At 50.2% G+C, this 17,996-nt stretch overlaps 1 protein-coding gene across 1 annotated transcript; it reads left to right on the forward strand.

Annotated features, from left to right (window-relative positions):
• The first annotated feature begins 1,866 nt into the window (after nt 1-1,866).
• LOC144729042 (melanoregulin-like) lies at nt 1,867-16,628 on the forward strand. The gene is made up of 5 exons (XM_078608880.1): nt 1,867-1,962; nt 12,358-12,532; nt 13,396-13,486; nt 13,930-14,096; nt 14,425-16,628. Exons 2-5 carry the CDS (start codon nt 12,398-12,400, stop codon nt 14,746-14,748), a joined length of 717 nt encoding a protein of 238 aa, XP_078465006.1. The 5' UTR covers nt 1,867-1,962; nt 12,358-12,397; the 3' UTR covers nt 14,749-16,628.
• Nucleotides 16,629-17,996: the final 1,368 nt, after the last annotated feature.

Consider the following 17,996-nt stretch of genomic DNA (forward strand, 5'->3'; position numbering starts at 1 on the left):
CATTTGAGGCTGAGTCAACAGCAGGGAGGCTCAGGACCGGTTCAAATAATCGCCAGTGTCGGTGGTCATGAGCAGGAATCGAACTCGGGTGGCCGGGTTCGTAGGGCACTTCCACACTCCCCACCTCACCCTGGTCAGTGCCCCCTGACCTTGCTACAGGCCAATTCAAACCTTACTGGTCACCCCGTGCCCTTCTAAATCTCAGCGGTCATCCTACAAAGGCCCATCACAAGGGAGAAACACAATAAGACAACAACACATTTGTGCCCGTATTTAAACGGCTGTACGCCGCCGTATGGAACTGAAAACTCAATTTCCCTGCAGACGAAAACATACGGGGTTATGGGCTGACCGGTATGGTCACTCGCCCACCCCCACACACACCCACATACCCCCACATACACCCACACACACCCACTCACACACACACTCACACACACACACCCACTCACACACACCCACACACTCACACATACCCCCACACACACCCACATACCCCCACATACACCCACACACACCCACATACACCCACTCACACACACCCACACACTCACACACACCCACTCACACACACACTCACACACATACCCCACACACACACACACCCCCACACACACACACCCACAAACACTCACCCACACCCACTCAGACCCCCACATACCCCCCCCACTCACACACACCCCACACACACCCACATACCCCCACACACTCACCCACACACTCACAAACACCCACCCACACACATACCCACACCCACATACCCACTCAACCCCACACACATACCCACACGCTCACCCCCCCCCACACACACCCCCACACACACCCACACACACATACCCACATGCCCCCACACACCCACTCACATCCCCCCACACACCCACACACACCCACACACTCTCACCCACTTCAGCCCCATCATCATCAGCATCATTAGCACCCCACCACCGACCAACCCACCGCCCAGGCGCCGTGTGCATGTGACTGTGGCACGCGTCAGGAGATCGCATCCGCCTCTTGGGCTCGCTGCTCGCTGCTGAGTAGCCACTCAGCTGCTGCTGCTGCCCCCCCCCCCGTGCCGCGAGCTCGAAACCTGCGAGCCTTGAGCTCGGCGTACTTGGCCCACAGGCACGCGAGTAACACGCACACAGAGAGACACACACAGAGACACACATACACAGTAACACACACACAGAGACACACAGAGAGACACACACACAGTAACACACAGACTAACACACACAGTAACACAGTAACACACACAGTAACACACACACACAGTAACACACACACACATACTAACATACAGTAACACACACAGTAACACACACAAGAGTAACACGCACACACAGTAACACACACAGACTAACACACACAGTAACACACACACAGAGACACAGAGACACACAGTAACACACACACAGTGACACACACAGTAACACACACACAGTATCGCACATACAGCGACAGACACGAGCGTGGCTCGGCGCAGCTCTGAACCGAGACCAGCCGCAGCAGAGCGCTCAGCTCAGCCACTGCGTCCATCATCACAGCCAAACAACAACAACAACAACCACAAAAACCACCACAACAACCACAACAACAACCACAGCACAAACAACCACAACAACCACCACAACACCAACAACCACAACACCAACAACAACAACAACCACCACAACAACAACCACAACAACAACCACAACAACAACCACAAAACAACAACCACAACACCAACCACAACAACAACCACAAAACAACCACAACAACAACCACCACAACAGCGGCAGCGGCGGCGGCCTCAACCGCTCGGGTTGCGCCCCGGGGGCAGCCCGCGGAGGCCGCGTGAGGATGGGGGGCCGCTCGGGGGGGAGCCGCTCGGGGGGGGGGCCGCACGTCCTGGGGGGGCCTCTGCTGCTGCTGCTGCCCCCCAGAAGAGCCGGGAGAGAGGGAGCCGCTCATCAGGTGAGCCACGGCGAGTCGCTCTGGGCCGGGTCCCAGTGGAGCTGTGAAGGCCGGGCTGGCTCGAGTGAGTGAACCAGACTACGTGTGTGGGCCTCCCCTAGGTCGACTCAGCCTCAGACGAGTACCTGGTGTAGCGGTGTGTAGAAACATCGCCACGGGGGAGACAAAGGCGGCCGGGCGTGGTGTCGGCCACCCACCCCCTCGTGTGCCGCTCCGACCTTCATGGCTGCTACTCGCTCACAGCACTCGCTGCCCCTGCAGCCGGTTCAGGCAACAGGGGGTCGGTGGCCAGCCCCACGCCCAGCCACCTTTGTCTCCCCCGTGGCGATGTTGACTGCACACCGCCGCACCAGGCACTCATTTGAGGCTGAGTCGGCCTAGGGGAGGCCCACACGCGCTTCCTGTGTTTAGTTTGTTCGCGGTTGTCTACGTACGATGCAAAATAAGTTTAGCACCGTGTACACACGACAAACGTGCCGACATCCAAACACATGTACACACGACACGCGAGCTGGACAGCCTCAGCAGCAGTGGCCACGACACTTGCACACCTCAAGTCGCCTCCCTGGGGGGCTGCTGTGTGGTGGGGGGTTTGTAAGATTCCTCAAGCGGCACCCACTCGATACCACGCAGGGCCAGAGGTCGTTCACTCTCACATCAACGTTTACACTCAACTACAGTAAGTCGTCTATATATATTAAAAAAAAGGGAAATTTGTGAATGTGTGTGTCTGTCCAAAATGTTTAGCGTACTTCCCGACATGCAACAAACTGCAAATGTGCCATGTGGGTACTTTCCAGACTGTACACCATGCAAAAATTATAAAAATACACTTTGGTATTTTTTGGGGGGTGGGGGGGGCAACAATGCAGAGATGTTGCACGGCAAGTGAGCTGTGACGTCACATATGTCGACGTGACGATTATTTGGCCCTGTCCTGGGCCACCCCTAGGTTGACTCAGCCTCAAACAATTAACTGGTGTGGTGTGTGAATATCGCCACTGGGGAGACAAAGGCGGCCGGGCGTGGTGAATCCAAGTCCCGGGCGAAGCCGGGTGTGATATAATCCAGGGGCTTAAGTTACCACTCGATATCTTCGCTGCTAGGGCAGGCTTGGAGCAGCTTGGCTTATTACAGCGTTAGGCACTACCGCTAGAGTACAACGTACAGCTATCCACAATAATTGTGTATTATTGTACCCTATATTCCGAAAAGCCTTTGTATGCATCATTATCGTACACTGATTTCTTGCAGCCAGAGTTGGATGTGGCTCGCGTACCAAAAACAATACCCAGAACAAACTTCAGGACTATTTCCGGCTGACATTAATCACTTAGTATAACTTACTCATACAGAATCATGACAAAGGAAACGTTACATACCGTGTCCATATTCCCGTCGATTTTTATGTCCGTTTGCAACTCACAGAGTTATGTTTGATTTAAACATGTCTATAACGAAAATGTATTGTTCTTTTTCCTGGCCTGTTTCTCCACCTTTGTGGGGTTTGCTTTCCTGCTCCTCCCTCTCCACTAATTCCTGCCCCAGACTGCCATCTCGACGTCCACTCATTCCTGCCCCAGACTGCCATCTCCATGTCCACTCATTCCTGCCCCAGACTGCCATCTCGACATCCACTCATTCCTGCCCCAGACTGCCATCTCCATGTCCACTCATTCCTGCCCCAGACTGCCATCTCGACGTCCACTCATTCCTGCCCCAGACTGCCATCTCGACGTCCACTCATTCCTGCCCCAGACTGTCATCTCCACGTCCACTCATTCCTGCCCCAGACTGTCATCTCCACGTCCACTCATTCCTGCCCCAGACTGCCATCTCGACGTCCACTCATTCCTGCCCCAGACTGTCATTTCCACGTCCACTCATTCCTGCCCCAGACTGCCATCTTCACGTCTACTCATTCCTGCCCCAGACTGTCATCTCGACATCCACTCATTCCTGCCCCAGACTGCCATCTCGACGTCCACTCATTCCTGCCCCAGACTACCATCTCGACATCCACTCATTCCTGCCCCAGACTGCCATCTCGACGTCCACTCATTCCTGCCCCAGACTACCATCTCGACATCCACTCATTCCTGCCCCAGACTGCCATCTCCAGGTCCACTCATTCCTGCCCCAGACTGTCATCTCCACGTCCACTCATTCCTGCCCCAGACTGCCATCTCGAAGTCCACTCATTCCTGCCCCAGACTGTCATCTCCACGTCCACTCATTCCTGCCCCAGACTGCCATCTCGACGTCCACTCATTCCTGCCCCAGACTGCCATCTTCACGTCCACTCATTCCTGCCCCAGACTGTCATCTCGACATCCACTCATTCCTGCCCCAGAGTGCCATCTCCACGTCCACTCATTCCTGCCCCAGACTGCCATCTCGTCGTCCACTCCGCAGTCCTCCAACCTCCCGGCTCACCACTTTGAACTGCCTCTGTCTAGGTCTGCCTAGACCGCTTCTGTCTAGGTCTGCCTAGACTGACTCTGTCTAGGCGTGTCTGCCTCTCTGTCTCTGCCCTGGTGCTTGTGTTCACCACACACATTTTCCGCTGTAGGTTTTCCCACAAACACACTCATTGAGATATCAAACTCAAGCACGCATTTGTGTCGTTAAGCTCTTGCCATTCATAGCCTTCATGTAAAAGTACACTCGGCTGCCTGCAAATGCTTTCCGCAACGTTGCACCGTCGACCATGAAGCATTCACAACCAACGGGTCCTCTATAGTGGCGACCGTTCCCATGAGCTTCACGCATTGATTCCTACACCAATGTTGGGAAATCAAGTCCACCGGACTCGCTGTTTCTTCTCGTCCATGCTTTGTTGAACCACCACACCGCAGGTCACAACACACTCGCTCCCCTACTCGTTTGCTCACTCATCCACCCATCCACTCGCCACACTGCAGGTCACAACACTGCTTGCTTTGGAATTCCCCTCCCATCATCTCTTAATTCGAAGTTCTTCGAGCAACCTCGCTCAAATCAATAAATCTATGAACTCCTATTTACTACACCTTCAATAGTGCTGTTTATTGCTGACCACTTGGCATTTTGGTCCTTTGTGCCTGTGATCTGCAACTGTGAAAAAACAAATACATTTTCCTACGATTCCCAAAAGGGACCCCAGAATGATGGGAGCAGGTGTGGTTTGCCTGTCTACTCGGAAGAGCCTCGCTGAACCTCAGGAATCATTTTCAGGAGGGTCCTGCATTCGCATTTCTGTGAATTGCCTGCTTGTCAAAGCTGGCATGTGGGTACGTTCGTGTGTGTTTCCATTATGGGAAGCAGTAGTGTAATGGTTCGCGCGCTGTGCTACGAATCCGGTGACCTAGGTTTGATTCCCGCTCACAGCCAACATCAGTGACGATCATCTGAACCGGTCCTGGGCATACCATAGGTGCTTGCTAACAGCACTTACAGTCTGTTAGGGCTATACGGGGATATTTATCTTTAAATCTTGACTTAAAGCTTTCGTGACTGCAGGAATTCATATTCTTTGGCTCTTTCGGTAACGTCACATAGATAGGTTTAAAGAAAATAAATAAAAATTATATTTTTTGTTATATGAGTATTTGTCTTTGTTTACATTTGAGAAATCGTGGCCTTGTTCACATACAGCTGCATCTATCATCGCAGCAACCCAATTCCGATTCCTGGCCATGAATAACCCAAGCTAACAGTGGCTGTGCTTGTCCATCGGTGTTCAATAAAGATCCCGTCAGAGCACACGTGGAAGAGACACATCGCCTTTCTCACAATGCGACACTTTAAAGGAATATCATATGCAACTCTGTGGTATCTGCTTCTGTGGGTAGTGGTGATAGTGGTGCAGGGTGGGTGGGCGTGTTGCGGTAGTGTTGCTGTGTTGTTCAACTCGACAACCGTGATTTGTAAGGACGTGTGCACGCAGGGGAGGGAGACGGTGATCAGAGCGACTGTTGCTGTCTCCCTTCACCGTGCGGCACTGCACAGCTGAGTTCCCCAACAGGATGTGGGGACGAGAGGGCCCACGCTGCGTGTGCCCTCTCGGTGGGCGTGCAGGGGCACGCACTGCTCAGGCGAGCACCGCCGCACAGTAATGCAAAACAAGAACAACAACATCGCACTGCAATATGGATTTATACAGAGTGAGATGTGTGGGGGGGGAGTAGAGTGAAATGTGGGGGGAGTAGAGTGAGATGTGTGGGGGGGGAGTAGAGTGAGATGTGGGGGGGGAGTAGAGTGAGATGTGGGGGGAGTAGAGTGAGATGTGGGGGGGGGAGTAGTGAAATGTGGGGGGGGGGGGAGTAGAGTGAGATGTGTGGGGGGGGGGAGTAGAGTGAGATGTGTGGGGGGTCGTCTAAGGCGGAATTGGAGCCACTTGAGGGATTGGAGTATTGGGGCGATGTGGTCTCATTTACTGGCATGGGCGAAGAGTTGGGCAGAGGCATGTTTGACGCGCTGGGGCTTGGAGATGAGAGATTCGGGGAAGCTGTAGAAGGGAGAGCTGCTATGAATTTGTCCTCGACGTTTGTCCATGGTTTGGTCTCACAGGCTACTTGCCCTGGGGCGCCTTGTGCTGGTCAAGCGTAAGTCTACCCCCAGCACCGTAACGCTTTATTTTTAGAAGCGGTCCCTTCTTTAAAATAGCGGCGAGGGACGCATCACACCCCGTGCCGGAGCACTTCATCTCTCCTGGACTCCCCATAAAACAGCGGCATCCTCGGGCAGATAATCCGGCTTCACGTCCTCCATAACGAGCGGCGCACTTTGCCGTGCCATCCGGATTTCCCAACGAGACCAACTCTGGGGCTCGTTTCCGCAGGTGGACACAAACTACGCAATGCCGGCCGACACATTCCCCGATTTCAGTTCGCTTTCCATTAATGGAAGAAACGAAACAATGTTTTATTTTACCAGTTAAGGCCCACTGATTTATATAGCTCTTTTTTACAAGTGACCTGGCTATCACAAATGATAGCTCAACGAATTAGCTTATAATATGGAAAATCATAGCAGCCAAATACTCAAAAAGCGTGATGTTGATTTCAAATGTGGAGGGAAAACTGAAGGACCCGGGGATACATCCATGCAATCACGGGGAGAGAGACACGCAAACTGCGAATATACAGGTGTCAGGTTCTGGATCGAACCCACATCCTCCTGCATACCAGACGAGGTAGTTAACATCTCCTAGCCACCATGGCGCCCACCTGCATCTCACGGGAGCCCACTTATAGCCCAGGTCGCAGCTGCGAGCCTTAACAAGCGTCTTGCGTAGTACACCGTGGAGCCCCCTTGAACGCAGGCAGCGCGGGACCATGACCCTGTTTGTCTGGGGCTGTTCCTGATGCTGGTCACGTGTGGGGGTGCTGGTGGAGTCACATGCTTTCACACACGTGAGCCGACAGGATATTAACCCAACTCCAGTGACATTCCGCTGTAAAGCAAATACCGCGCTGTACACGGATGCTGTACTATACGCCCTACCTCCCAAGTCCGAGCCCGTCTCTCCAGTGTGCCCATGTCACGTGCATCGTGTGTGAGCTGGTTGAGCCTCAGAATGACTTCCCTGTTGTGCCTGTACCTGCAAATGACAGTCAAGTGCATGGCAAAATTAAATGACTTTACAAACCAATTTGACAAATGTTTCACTTATGGATGGCTTTTGACACAGGGAAAACAGTCACGCAACATCCCTTCTTTAGCATTTCAACTTGTAAAGCGCCGCATGGTATTCGCTAACTATTTAAGAGAGGGGACGACTCGGAGGGGCGAGGAAGAATCAAAGATGGATGAGCGAGAAGGCAGCAGCTAAGCGGTGCACCGGCACCAACAAATGCCCAAACTCTGCGTTCCTCTATATTACACAGTTATCGGCCAATTAATGAGTGTTTATACACGTGGAAGGAAACCGGAGCACCCGAAAAACTCATGCATGAGAGGGGGCAACACTTTATCCCATACAGTTGGGACTGGTGGAGTCCACGTTATTGCTCTACTGCCTTTTCCTGGCAAGCCAGGGTATGGCACTTCTTTGACGCCCACGGGAAGCAAGTTTTACAACATTTGTGTGATCCACCAACTTTCACCTCCACAGTTTACTTGAAAAAAGCAGCTGGATAATATTGGTCTGGCTGATGGACTAAAGCACATGGGTTGTTTTACATACAGTACATACAGTACATATATGCTGAGATGCAGAAAGGAATTCTGCTTCCATCTGCTTTTAAGTAAAAGCAGATTTGTTTCGAGGACACTCGAAGCCCCCCCCCCCCCCATGGCTGCCCAGCTCGTGCCGAATGCGTGGTACAGACAAATCGCCATCGTGTCCCGAGTGACAACATTTTTTGCTCTCCAACACACAAGCGGTGTGCTGGACTAGTAACTAATTGGCATGTTCTGTTTACGTAACAAACCTTACTAATTGGCTGTGTCAGGTGGTGGCGAGTTTAACGACACATTTATATGTACGCAATCTAACCCCAAAACAAACCTGTATAATGGATGATAATGGTCGCGAAAGCCTGCTACGTGTTAATCCCAGCATGCTGTTGCATGTCAAGATGACGTCACCACTCTCGGGTACATTCTGCACACAGTCTGGAGAGGGCCACCGCCTCAAGCGAGCCAGGGTTTGTGGCTCTTTAAACTTAAGCATCAAAAGGACAAGGCATGCACGGTACAACTGTACACGTTTCTGGCCGGCAGGCATGTCCTTATTGCTGGCGAATGTATGTAGGTAGATGTGTTGAACTTCTTCGGCACCATCAGTAGCCAACCTAAAATCGGAAGGAAGAGTGTTGCACACTGCCGCAGAAGCGCATCTGAAGGCGCGTGATGTGGTGACCATCTTGATGCGAATGCTAGCCAAAGGCCACTGCTGCGAGGATGACCGGAGTTTGCGTGATGGTTTATGCTCCTTGACAAGATCAACAAGGTATTATGGTTCATTTGTGGCTGGAGAAAGTGCTTGAGGTTGGGACCGTCAGTGGAGTTCAACATACACACACACAGTCTGCGGTGCCGCAGGCTGTGTGTGGATGTTGAACAAGAAGTTCAACATACACACACACAATCTGTGTGTGTGTATGTTGAACAAGAAGTTCAACATACACACACGCAGTCTGCGGTGCCGCAGGCTTAAACGTCTCCATCGTTGAGCCATTCTGCAGTGATTTTGAGGAGTGTTTGTTGCACACACAGAGGAATCCCTTGGAACAACTCGTTTTGTTTGTTTGAATTTAGTTTTAGCTTTGCAATTGGTGTATCCCATTTAACAACTAGAACTGAAATAACCAAGGTGAATAACAATGGGGTGATTGGCAGAGGTGTGGACTCGAGTCATGTGACTTGGACTCGAGTCAGACTCGAGTCATGAATTTGATGACTTGCGACTCGACTTGGACTTGCATAACAATGACTTTGTCCCACCTATGAGATGTGGACTCGAGTCATGTGACTTGGACTCGAGTCAGACTCGAGTCATGAATTTGATGACTTGCGACTCGACTTGGACTTGCATAACAATGACTTTGTCCCACCTCTGGTGATTGGCATCGGGCATGGGTGGTATATATGGAACTTCTTTCGCACCGTACCTAGCCGACCGTGCTCATCGGAGGTGTGGGAGGACAACAAACTAAGCACAAACAGCAGTTCTAAAGAAATTCGTTTTCAGTGGTGGTAAAAGTCAAGGGAAGGAATTGAAAATACAAAGACGTGGGAAAACCTTGGGCTTTCATCGAGACCTAATTTATTTATTAACTCGGTGCCAAAGTCTGTAAGCAGAAAATGTTTAACAAAGAGGCAACAGTGCCAGAGGTGCTCATGTGATTGGGTTTATCCACATGGCGGCGACACCAGCGTAGGAATTAGCTAATTCAGCGAGTAAGCGTACAGTCAGCACACGTGAAGCGCATCAGCCGGCGACCACGTGCACGAGACACACACCTGCGTGGGCAGTGGGATGCCGCGACCAAATCGCGTGGAGTGGACCCGACCTCAAGGGACCTTGGAAGCTAAACAATTTGGAGCCTGGATGCTGCTGGGATGGTTTACCAAAATGCAAGCCAGGTTGTCATAGGTATCTGGGCTCTTGTTGTGTGCGCTGCGGGCAGCAGAGGAGAGCACAGCAAAAATATTTGTTGTGCTGTGCTTCTATGTCCTCGAGTCCATGATCCCCAACTTCACCAACCCGCACAGACCTGCGTGGTCAAATATGGTCAAATAACTCTCACGACCCACATGGCGTCGGGAGACCCTCATCCGGCAGCGGATTGACAAAGGGCCGTACATGAGTAGTACACGTGGGTAGTTGAAGATATTACCGTGTGTACCGCACGAATCGTGCAGTCGGAAACTGTTGTACCGCATAGGTTCAGAGCAAAGAGATGAATTCTGTGCAGAGGGATAAGGCCAGACTCATGGGACTTGGCAAGCGTGGATGGCTCGGGGGGAGGGAGCTCCAGACTGACGGCAGGAGTGGAGCAGTGGCAGCCTCCAGTTGAATGGAGTTGACCTTGGGAAGGTGTGGTTAGGAGACCTCGGCTGCTGACACAGAGGTCCGCTGATGGGAGTTGTGAGCTGGGGCGAGCCCACGCAGGCAGACCGCGTGCTGCTGGCAGGAGGTCAGCACTGTGTTCCATTTCCAGCGTTAGGTGAGAGTCCCACGGCACTGACGCACGTGGGAGCTGCTGTCCCAACCCTCTTGCCCCCCTCTCTTGCCTTACTTTGCAAACAACGGCACTTTTTAATGATGCCGTGACAATAACAACAACCTTATTTTATATATTGCGCCCATAACATAGCAAACTTCTCTAAGTGCGTTACGTTGTTTTTCAAGCACAGAGCTGTCGGCACCTGGAGGTAACTTTAGTTAGAAACGGCAACCGAGGACGATAGAAATTGTGTGGAATGATGGGGTTAGCGACTTTTGTTCTAAATAAAACTATAAACCATTTTTCTTTTACCAGGTAAGGCCCACTGAGCTATATAGCTCTTTTTCAGAAGTGACCTGGCCACAAATTGGTATCTCAATAAAGTGGATTATTAATTGTATAGCAGCCTAATAACGCATGTTTCTAAAGCAGGTGGGGAGAGAGTAGCGTAGATGTATGTGCGAAGTGAAGCTTGCGGGATGTTTGGGTGTGGAGGAGGTGGTGGGGGTGGTAGAGGAGGAGGGGGGTAGGTTACGAAAGGAGTGAGCGGCAGCATCCGCAGTTTAAAGGTCTGTGAGCACAGGTGGATTACGGTAAGAACATGTCACTGAGGTGGGGTTTCAACTCTGTGACAACAACTACAGGATCTGGCAGAAAGAAGGAAGTGTTGGATAGGTGTGTTTATATCAGTCACCGCGTTTCAAATAGGTGTTGTTTATTGGCGAGATCGAATCTCCCTCACCTGGTATGCAAGGGGTCATGGATTCGGTCCCAACCGTAACGTCTGTACTGTATATTCAAAGTTTGCATGTTCCCCCTTTGGTCGTGTGGATTTTTCTCCGGGTCCTCCGTTTTTTCCTCCACATTTATAAACATGCGTGCAGAGTATTTGGCTGTTATAAAATTCCACATAATGATAAGACACTTCGTGGAGCTATCATTTGTGGCCAGGTCACTTCTGAAAAAGAGCTTTCTGTAGCTCAGTGGGCTTTACCTGGTAAATAAAATAGTGAAATATAAGAGAATAAAATGCATTTGCAAAACATCAATATGATGTGCAAATATATATTTCGTAATTTCACAAAACTAGTCCTATTCACGAGCAGGATAAAAATGTTTACTTTCTGTTTATTTTGTCAAAAGAATGTGTTTAGGACACAGAGATCGACATAAGCTGCACGTGATTGATTCCATCCAATAAAATGCATCTTTAATCATAACCTGACTCTCAAAAACGATGCACAAATCAGAGCACAGCAGTGGCCATTAAACGGAAACAATTTCTGTTTGGGGAATTTGAAAGTTATCTCATTCGAATAGTCACCGGGTAATTCCAATTTGATCCACTCAGATTATCCAAATTATTCATGGGAAATTCATTGAGTGGTAATCACCATGATGACCCCTTCACATTCACCTTTGCACAGTATGTACAATATATGGGCAACAATGAGGAGTCACTTTTTGATGACCTTTAAGACTTGGGTTCTAATACTGTTCACAAAAAAATCGATTGCTGAGATCTGTCTGATAACTGCAATATTGAAATAGAGAGACACACACACAGATACCCTTCACTGAATCTCTTTCAGACAAATACTCTCCGGCAAAAAATCTACAGACAATTTTCATGGCTTTCATTGATTGATCCATCGAGAGGCTGATTCATTGATTGATCTGATTGATTGACAGTTTTGATTGATCGGTTGGTCGCGTGCGTGTGCGTGCACACTGGCAGTCATGCCCAGGCGGACTCGGTGCTGTGCTACCAGGAGCAGATGAAGCGGCGTCGCCTTGACGACGAGGCCTTTCTGTGGAGCGAGCCTCACGACGCGACGCACAAGCACTCGCCCTCCGACCAGCTCGTCGCTCAGCTTGCCGAGCAACTGAGACACGCGCGCAGGGACACGGCCGTGCGTGACATAGACACACACACACACACGATGCAGAGACACTGCCGTGTGTGACATAGACACACACACACACACGGTGCAGGGACACTGCCGTGCATCTCTCTGCAGGATGGAGATGAATGGGTGACTCGGTGCTGCAATACAACGTTAATGACTAAGTCCAAATCTTGACTTTAAGCTTTCGTGACTGCAGGAATTAATATTCTTTGGGTCTTTCGGTAAAGTTACGTAGATCGGTTCAAAGATCGCAACGCTCGTGTTGCGATCAAAAAGTAGTTTTTTGTTATTTTACTACGACGTTTCGATCGCAACACAAGCAATCGTCATCAGGTGAAACATATAGCAGGAGAGCTGCTTGTACAGCACACCGGTGTGTTGGAGAGCAAAGTCACAACATTTACAATCTGAGTTCGACGTTGGACTCACTACACAGGTAACGCATTGGCATGTTTTGTTTACGTGACAACCCTTACTAATTGGCTGTGTCGGGTGGTAGTGGGTTTAACGGCACATTTATATATTTACACGATCTAACCCAAAAAACCTGTATTATGGATGATATTGCTCGTGAAAGCCTACTACGTTCGCAGACCACGTGCTGAGGCACCTTGTGTCCACGGGGATAGTAACACTTTGGTGCCCTCTTAAATGTTTGGGATGCGATGTGATGTAAAGCGCCGTGAGTCGGCCCAGCGTATAAGATGCTGTATCAAAAACAAATGATCGTCATTATTATCACTGTCACAGTAATTATCACACACGCGCAGCTCGCACGGGACAGTGTCGGAAAACACGCCGGTATTCTAATAGTTATGGGACAAATGCCCATGGGCAATAGAGTTACGATTGGTTTCCCTTCACAGGAATGGACGGACCTGAACAGGCGACTCAGCGCCGTGATGCAACTACGACGAGAGATTAACGACCGCTGGAAGCTCGTTCTGGGGCAGCTCGGTACGAACCTCGTCAACGGAGACTCGTGCACCCTCCGCACACCACGCACATCACTGGGCAAGGAATCAACGCCAAGTTTTATCGTGCACGTATAATATCAGGGGGTGCAACAGAAAGGTACATGGGCAAAATTACCGAACTAAAGGGCAACACTCGCAGTGAAATTGTCAACGCAGAAACAATTTTCGAAGCGTCATCTCGAGATCCGATATTCACGATCGCTTCAGCCCAGTCATCTGCTCTGATGTCAATGCACTGGTTCAGTAATTGCTTCATGCCTTCAGCCATTTGCTCATCCTTGATTACATTTTCACGATTTTGCGTGGAAGCTGCTCTAGAAAGCAATGTGCATGACCTTATGGGCCAGGGGTCGAATGCGAGCGTCACGGTGTGTGATCTCCCTGTCTGGACGTCGCCTCTGTTGCATTCCGCGGTCGTCTCAGGATTCCGATCGGGCCAGGAGGACGAGCTGCTGCGGGTGAATGCGGCGTTGAGTCCCGAGGATTTCCGCAACCTTCGGCGGGCGCGCGCGCTGCTGCTGACCCTGGAGCGCAGCAGCTACCTCTTTGACAAGCTGCACGAGACGCCGCAGAGATACGTCTACGTTCTCGTGAGTGCCCCGCCTGCTCCGCATGCCAAGGGTCTTCACCTTCAACTTGGGCGTACATCTTCCACCGACATGAAGACGATCAAATCTAGCGTCAGTTTATACGTGACCGAATCTCACGTATTCACAATCTGAATATTTATTTATACTGGTGGAATCCGATGAGCTATAAAGCTCTTTTTCACAGATGTCCAGTAGGGGCGGGATAGAACGTTACAGCAACAAATAACGCAAAAACATGACAGGAGTGCAAGTATAAGAAAGGTAAATAAATCACTTAAAAAATATATACAAATAAAACTAAACTAAGCTGCTGCTGCTGCCTCCCTAGGACCGTCTCGTCGAGCTGGACATGGCCGACGCGTTCGTGGCCAAGGCGCAGGAACTCTTCCCCAAGGAAGGGGGGAAGAGCCCCCCATCCGGCCGTCGGACTCGCGTGAGCGTCACGCGAGTCCGCGCCGACATCCGCAGGACGTCGCTGGACCAGACGGACGGCCCGGCTGGGGTGGAGCCTGCGGAGGAGGCCGCCGTGACACTGCACGGCTCCGTGCGGGCCAACGGCATCGCCACCGCGACGACGATCGCGGGACGAGCGAGGCGTGACGGGGAGCCCCTCAGCATCAACGGCCCAAACCCCGCAGAGTTGAAGATCTAGCTCGTGGTGTTGGAGAGCGAGAACTGAAAACGCAGGAGGGGTCAGAGGTAGCCAAGTGGGTGACAGCATGAGTGCGGCTCTCTTTTTGAGTGCGCAGGTGGTGCAACTGCACCGATGCCTGCGACTAAGAGAGGGGGGTGGGGGTGGCAGAGGACCCCTTACCATCCCCCGCACCGGGGCCAATGCCAAGCACGCTGCGTCACCAGCGGGTCGTGGTGGCGAGGTTATGAAGATGACACCAGACACTTGTCCATGTGCGATTTGAGACGAACGGTGTAACACTATTGGAGCATGCACGTTATTGTTAAAAAACGGAAAGTCTCATTTTGGCGAACAGAAAAAAAAGAACTACGGACCTCATAACCACTCGTGGACATTCACCGAGTGAGTGAACGGAGCTCATACTCAGAGGGATGCAAAACTCCGCGGACATAGTCATTGGTGGTCACTTCCGTTCGCTTGACAAGTTTTCGTTTTTGAAAATGCAAACAGCTTGAAAATGTTGCCTGCAAGAGATTATTTGCGAATGGCAATCAGGATCCGCACGGTGTGTGTGTGTTGTGTGTTCAAGGTGATGTTTTGTGTAAAAATAAGATTTACAAGCACAAAGTGCCACTGATGAAGTCTATGTTAACGTCAAGTCCAGAGGTCATCAGCCCAATCTCTATCCACCTCACGGTTATAAATGTGAGTAGTCAGCAGCGGGGCGAACGGCAGGTGGCGTGTGGTGGGGTAAAGAGTGGGTAGTCCCGCATCCTCTAACGCGTGGCCAGCGTGGTGAAGTCGGCCAAATCCCCTGTAGAGAGGCTCTCTCGAGCTCACTCGAGTGGAAAGGCCCCTTCTGCCAGCAGTGGCGTGAGCGAGACATTGCAGGGCTGTGCCTTTACCTTTCCACCGTTTACAATGCGAGCGCTTATGCTCTTCAATTGCCGAATACAAAACACTGTCAAAGAAACTTTGTGCCTTAATGTGTTTTAGCACTCTTTACGAGTGAAGTGGGTGTATGGGTGTTTTCAGAAGTTAAATCCCAAAACATCCACATTTTAAGCAATCTTCATTGTGTAAAATAAACTTAAGAGATTTTACTTATTCTATATGCATAATCCTGTAGGTTTGTGTCTTGGCTCTTATGGGTTTTTTTTATAATGGGATGAGATACAATAGCACGCCCACTCTCGGTTCCGCTTAATTTATTTGTGGTCGTGATGTCAGAAGTATTGTTCAGCCACGACGATAGGTCTTGTGTGATGGATGTGTTGCAATGTGCACGGGTTTTCCGAGGTTGTGTAATGTGCGTGCTAGCGTGTGCGTTTACACAGGAGCAGCACGCTGTACTACGAACCCGGCCACCCGAGTTCGATTCCTGCTCATGGCCAACACCAGTGACGATTTTCTAAACCGGTGCTGGGTCGACTCAGCCTCAAATGAGTACTTGGTGCAGTGTGTAAACATGACCACTGGGGAGACAAAGGCAGTCAGACATGGTGCTAGCCACCCACCCCCTCGTGTGCTGTGCCAGCCTTCACAGGAGCTCACTCACAGCACTTGCCCAAAGAGTGTTGAGGCTACATGGGGGATCTTTGTTGTCTTTGTGTCTGTACGTGATTCATAAGTAAATATTAAACATTGCTCGTTGTAAAAAAAAAAATTCTTGCCAAATGGCAATGCTAAATCGGGGAAATGTACGTATGTTGTAAATCTTTATTCTGAACGTATTTTCGAAAATGGTAGTGGCACTGAACGATTTATTTCGCTAAAACCACCGTAAATGTTTGACAAGCCTCGTGTGTAGGCAATGAATTTACTTCTGCAATGTAAATATTGGGCCTCCTTGCCAATGTGAATCTTAGAATAAACAGCAATCTGTTTTCCCTTCTTCACTATGTAAACACGAGTGTGAGTGTATGTAACTGAATTTAATGTTGAAACATTGGGGCAAGTTTCTTAAATCCCTGTCCACCCAACAGGAGAAATGGTTCACACTGAAGTCGATCGGCAGGTTGCGTGTGGTAGGTTAAAGTGTGGGTGCCCCCACCACCTCCAAGTTGTCTGGTCAGCATGGATGAGTAGACCAAATACCCTCCAGAGAGGCTGTCAAGAGCTCCCTCCAGTGGAGGCCCTTCCATCAGCTGTCGTGTGAGCAAGCAATTGCAGAGCTGCACCTTTATCTTTAGTGTCCTCCGACATTCCAAACACTCAAAAACGCAGGTGGCTAAACACGTCAACAAATAGCCTTCAGGAAGATGTCCTGTGTTGTTCATTGGCGTCATTATTATTACCTTGACTTGGTTATACGATGAATTTGATGTAGCATTGTTGTGGGTCGGAGATGTCAAAGATGTCCTCTACACGGGTTTTCCCTGAAGCAGAAGAACAAAGTTTTAGGATTCGTATAAAAAATGCCGTCTTTTGTTCGTGTAAGTCGAGTAACTTCCCATTGTCCAAGAGGGAATAATTTCTCACAAACTGCGACTCCTGGCGGTGAGCGTCTGCGTCTTGCCAGCTTGTCATTCGGCAATAAAGTACACACGGAGTGTACTCTGCGTGTCCATATAAACCATGGGCGACCGGGTAGCGCTGTGGCTACAGCATGAAGGGGCTGGGTTCGATATCTGCCCGCGTTTCCTCCGGGCTCTCCGGCATCTTCCTATGGCCGAAAAAAACATCCCAATGCTGAAACATGACCCGCAAATCAGTCAATTGGGATTCAACACGTTGCAACATCGCCACCCTCCTGTTCGTTCGGGCTTTGCTGGGTAAACGGTGAACCTTGACCTCTGTGACATTGCGGCGGATGGCGCCGCCTGCCGGCAGTGAATAGGCAGTACGTGCTCTGCAAGCCTCGGGTCGCGATATGGCAATTCTACGAACAGGACCCTGCGGGGTGGGCTGGTAGGAATAATACTAATCTACGATAACTCTTACGATATCAGGACCCACGATCATCGTTCTGCAAAAATATCGCCATGTGCGGGATTATCGTTTTATTTCATCTGGAAATATTCCATCTCCCCAAACTAAATACCCAGAAAATAACACTATTTTTTAGATTTAAATAACATACTCCATTACATTGGTAGCTTTGCTAATTGTTATTCGCAGTTATTTACGGCATTACGTAATTAATGGCATGATGCGATGATTGCGTGTTTAAGCATGTGCCTGAAAAGCGTGATGTCGAGTGTAAAGCTACAATGATGATGAGGCTGGTGGCAGGATTGTCATACTGCTGTGGAGTTAAATGTAGT

Source organism: Lampetra planeri, chromosome 31 (genome assembly GCF_965212315.1).
Source record: "Lampetra planeri chromosome 31, kcLamPlan1.2.h2, whole genome shotgun sequence".
Lineage (NCBI taxonomy): Eukaryota > Metazoa > Chordata > Hyperoartia > Petromyzontiformes > Petromyzontidae > Lampetra > Lampetra planeri.

What these genes read in the sequence shown, in the direction of transcription:
- LOC144729042 (XM_078608880.1), top strand. Translation starts at nt 12,398, where the DNA reads ATGAAGCGGCGTCGCCTTGACGACGAGGCCTTTCTGTGGAGCGAGCCT. An exon ending in ACGCGCGCAGGGACACGGCC is followed by an intron (nt 12,533 to 13,395) that starts GTGCGTGACATA and finishes TTCCCTTCACAG; the next exon opens with GAATGGACGGACCTGAACAG. An exon ending in GCTCGTTCTGGGGCAGCTCG is followed by an intron (nt 13,487 to 13,929) that starts GTACGAACCTCG and finishes CGGTCGTCTCAG; the next exon opens with GATTCCGATCGGGCCAGGAG.